Below are 2,921 nucleotides of genomic sequence, written 5' to 3'. Positions count from 1 at the left end.
ATATATAATTTTTTTTATAAACAGTTAAAAAGATGTCATAAAAGACAAAAAATAAACAAAAAGAAAATCACAAAAAAACTTATATTCAAACAACACCTACAAATTTGGAGGGAAAGTTGGCTGAGAATTGCCAAAATAACAAGTGACCATTGAAGCACCATTGCCATAATTTGATAAAATAGTACTATTCATTGTCAAATTATAGCAATAGCAATAGTATTATAGCAATAACTATTGGAGATGCTCTAAAGTTGTTATTTTTGATTTTTTAGCTTGAATAATGTAAATTTATTTGAAGAATAACTTTGCTGAGAGAGGGAAGTACAATTTTAAAAGGATAATATTAGGAATACGAAATCTATAACCAAAATTTTTACCAAACTATAAATTTTAATAAAACATTTATTGTTTCTAGCATTTTTTATTTTAAAAGTCACAAGACAAGTTCATGTAATTAACCCTTTAACAAATAAAAGGATGTATTTTGTTCACAACTTTATGCAGGTCCCAATTTGTGCTCCTTTTATTTTTATTTATTTTTTACAGTAATACTATGGACTTAGACATAAAACTTAGAAATATTCCAGAATTTCACATGTTAGGTTAATTTCATATGTGAATCATATACTTTATCTATTCAATCTCTATTACCTAAACCCATTTCTGGATACATTCTGAGTCTCAAATTCTAGGATCCTAGTTTTTGGTTTTTTTAATAGTATTTTTAACATTATTGTTATAAATAAATTAAAAAAATTAATATATTTATTATTGAATAATTTTTACTATTTTTTGATTTTATCATCTCCTACTTAAAAATTCACAAAATAAATATGTAAATCTAAAATTTATTATTAGTAGAAAAACAATTAGGAGTTTAGATTAAGGAATGTTTTGAGAAAATGGTTAAAAGTTGATTTTTAATTTTTATTAAAATTTTTTAAAAAAATATAAAAAAAAATATAAGAAATAAGGTAAAAAATTAAAAATTGACTTTTAATTGACTTTTAAAAGAAGCCTAAGAGCATCCTAATAGAACCTCTAAATGTCATACTTACCTATTTTAAGGGATTAGTAGCTTCCTATATCCTTCTAATAAAGCCCTTAAACACTTTTCTAAAATAGGAATTGCTACAGTGACTCCCCATAGCTCCCTTATAATTTTAATTTTATTTTATTTAGGAATTGCAATACACATTTATGATTTTTATTTTTTAAAAATTTATAATTAAAAATTATATTTTAATAAAATAGAGAAAAAATAAGGAGTTTGTTAATAGAATAAGAAAATAATAGAGAGTTTATTGACAGAAATAAATGAAAAAATAATACTTAAAATAAAAAATAAATTTTTAATAATATTTTAAGATAAAATTTAGATAACCTGATAGAGACGCTATAAGTTAACCCAGGCTAATTAGAATATCACGAGAGAGAGAGAGATTGTATTAATATTGGTTATAAGGTTGTTATCTCTCTCTTGCCATCCCACCTTCCATTCTCTCTCCAAAAGCTGACATTCTCTCTCTCTCTCTCTCTCTCTCCAAACCTCCTTCCATAAATTTAAAAACCCAAACACACACCTCAAAACCCTACCCAATTAACAACACAGCTAATTTCAACAAAAATGGCAGAGAGAGTCTTTCCCTCCACCAAGCCCACCACCAACGGCACCACCGCCCCCGCCGCCGCCGCACCTGGCGGCGGCAACTCAGCATTCCCGGCCACCAAAGCCCAGATGTACAACGCTACCCGCCCAGCCTACCGCCCTCCACCTCGCAAACGCAGCCGCCGGAGCTCCTGCTGCTCCTGCTGCCTCTGGACCACCATCGCCGTCGTCATCATCGTCTTCCTCGCCGCCGTCGCCGCCGCTATCTTCTACGTCCTCTACCGCCCCCAACGCCCTACCTTCTCCCTTTCCTCTTTCCAAATCTCCCAATTCAATCTCACTTCATCTTCACAACTCACCTCCAAGTTCAATCTCACAATCGAAGCTCGAAACCCTAACAAAAAACTCGTATTCTTCTACGAACCGATCTCCGTTTCAGTCTTCGCCGACGGAGTCGATGTCGGCGATGGTTCGATTCCGGCATTCGAGCAGTCCACGAAGAACACAACGGCGTTGACAGCGATTATCGGATTCACAGGTCAGACCATGGATAGTACTGCGATTAGTGTAGTGAACTCGGATCTGAAGAACAAGAACAGTTTGCCATTGAAGATTCAGATAGACACGAAGATCCAAGCGAAGATTGGGAAGATGAAGACGAAGAGGATTGGAATTAGGATTGTTTGCGACGGCATTAAAGCCACCGTGCCAACCGGAAAGACGGCGACCACGGCGGCGACGGCGAGTGCCAAGTGCACGGTTGATCTCCGGATCAAGATCTGGAAATGGACCTTTTGAAGATCGAGAAGGTGTGATTTTATTTTTTTTTATTAAAAAAAAAATTGTTGTTATATTTTAAAATTTTTGTGATTGATTTTGTTATGTTTGTAAATGCAGGGAAATTATTTGTGATTGTATTAGGATATTGTGATAATTGGTAGGTGTTTTGGAAAGTCAATATAGTTGTGGAATATATCACTACGTTACTCTGTTTGGTTTGTAAGAAAACGAAGGAAAAAAAATGAAAATTACTGGTTTCAGTTGCATGGATTCATTTGTTTGAGTGCTAATAATTTATTCACATTATTTTTTTTTAGATATGATTGCTGTTTATAACTTTTTATTTTTATTTCTTTTTGTTACTGTTTTATAGCGCTCAATAGGTAACATCTGAATTTATCTTCATTATTTTTTGAATTGAATGACTATTTTATATGATGAGAAAAAGTAGGGATCATGAAAAATTTTTGACTCTTAGATTATCTTAATTAATGTGTAGTGCTTTATTTTAAGTGTAATCCAAAGGTCATAA

The 2,921-nt window shown here is 32.6% G+C and overlaps 1 protein-coding gene across 1 annotated transcript; it reads left to right on the top strand.

Moving 5' to 3' along the window:
• Window positions 1-1,409: 1,409 nt before the first annotated feature.
• On the top strand, window positions 1,410-2,655 carry LOC114278702 (Late embryogenesis abundant (LEA) hydroxyproline-rich glycoprotein family). The gene is made up of 2 exons (XM_028220806.2): window positions 1,410-2,418; window positions 2,507-2,655. The coding sequence occupies exon 1, from the start codon at window positions 1,628-1,630 to the stop codon at window positions 2,405-2,407; it is 780 nt and encodes a 259-aa protein (XP_028076607.2). The 5' UTR covers window positions 1,410-1,627; the 3' UTR covers window positions 2,408-2,418; window positions 2,507-2,655.
• Window positions 2,656-2,921: the final 266 nt, after the last annotated feature.

This window comes from Camellia sinensis, chromosome 15, assembly GCF_055761805.1.
Source record: "Camellia sinensis isolate YWXY chromosome 15, ASM5576180v1, whole genome shotgun sequence".
Lineage (NCBI taxonomy): Eukaryota > Viridiplantae > Streptophyta > Magnoliopsida > Ericales > Theaceae > Camellia > Camellia sinensis.
The sequence above is the reverse complement of the archived record's forward strand: the minus strand, read 5'-3'. Positions and strand labels throughout refer to the sequence as shown.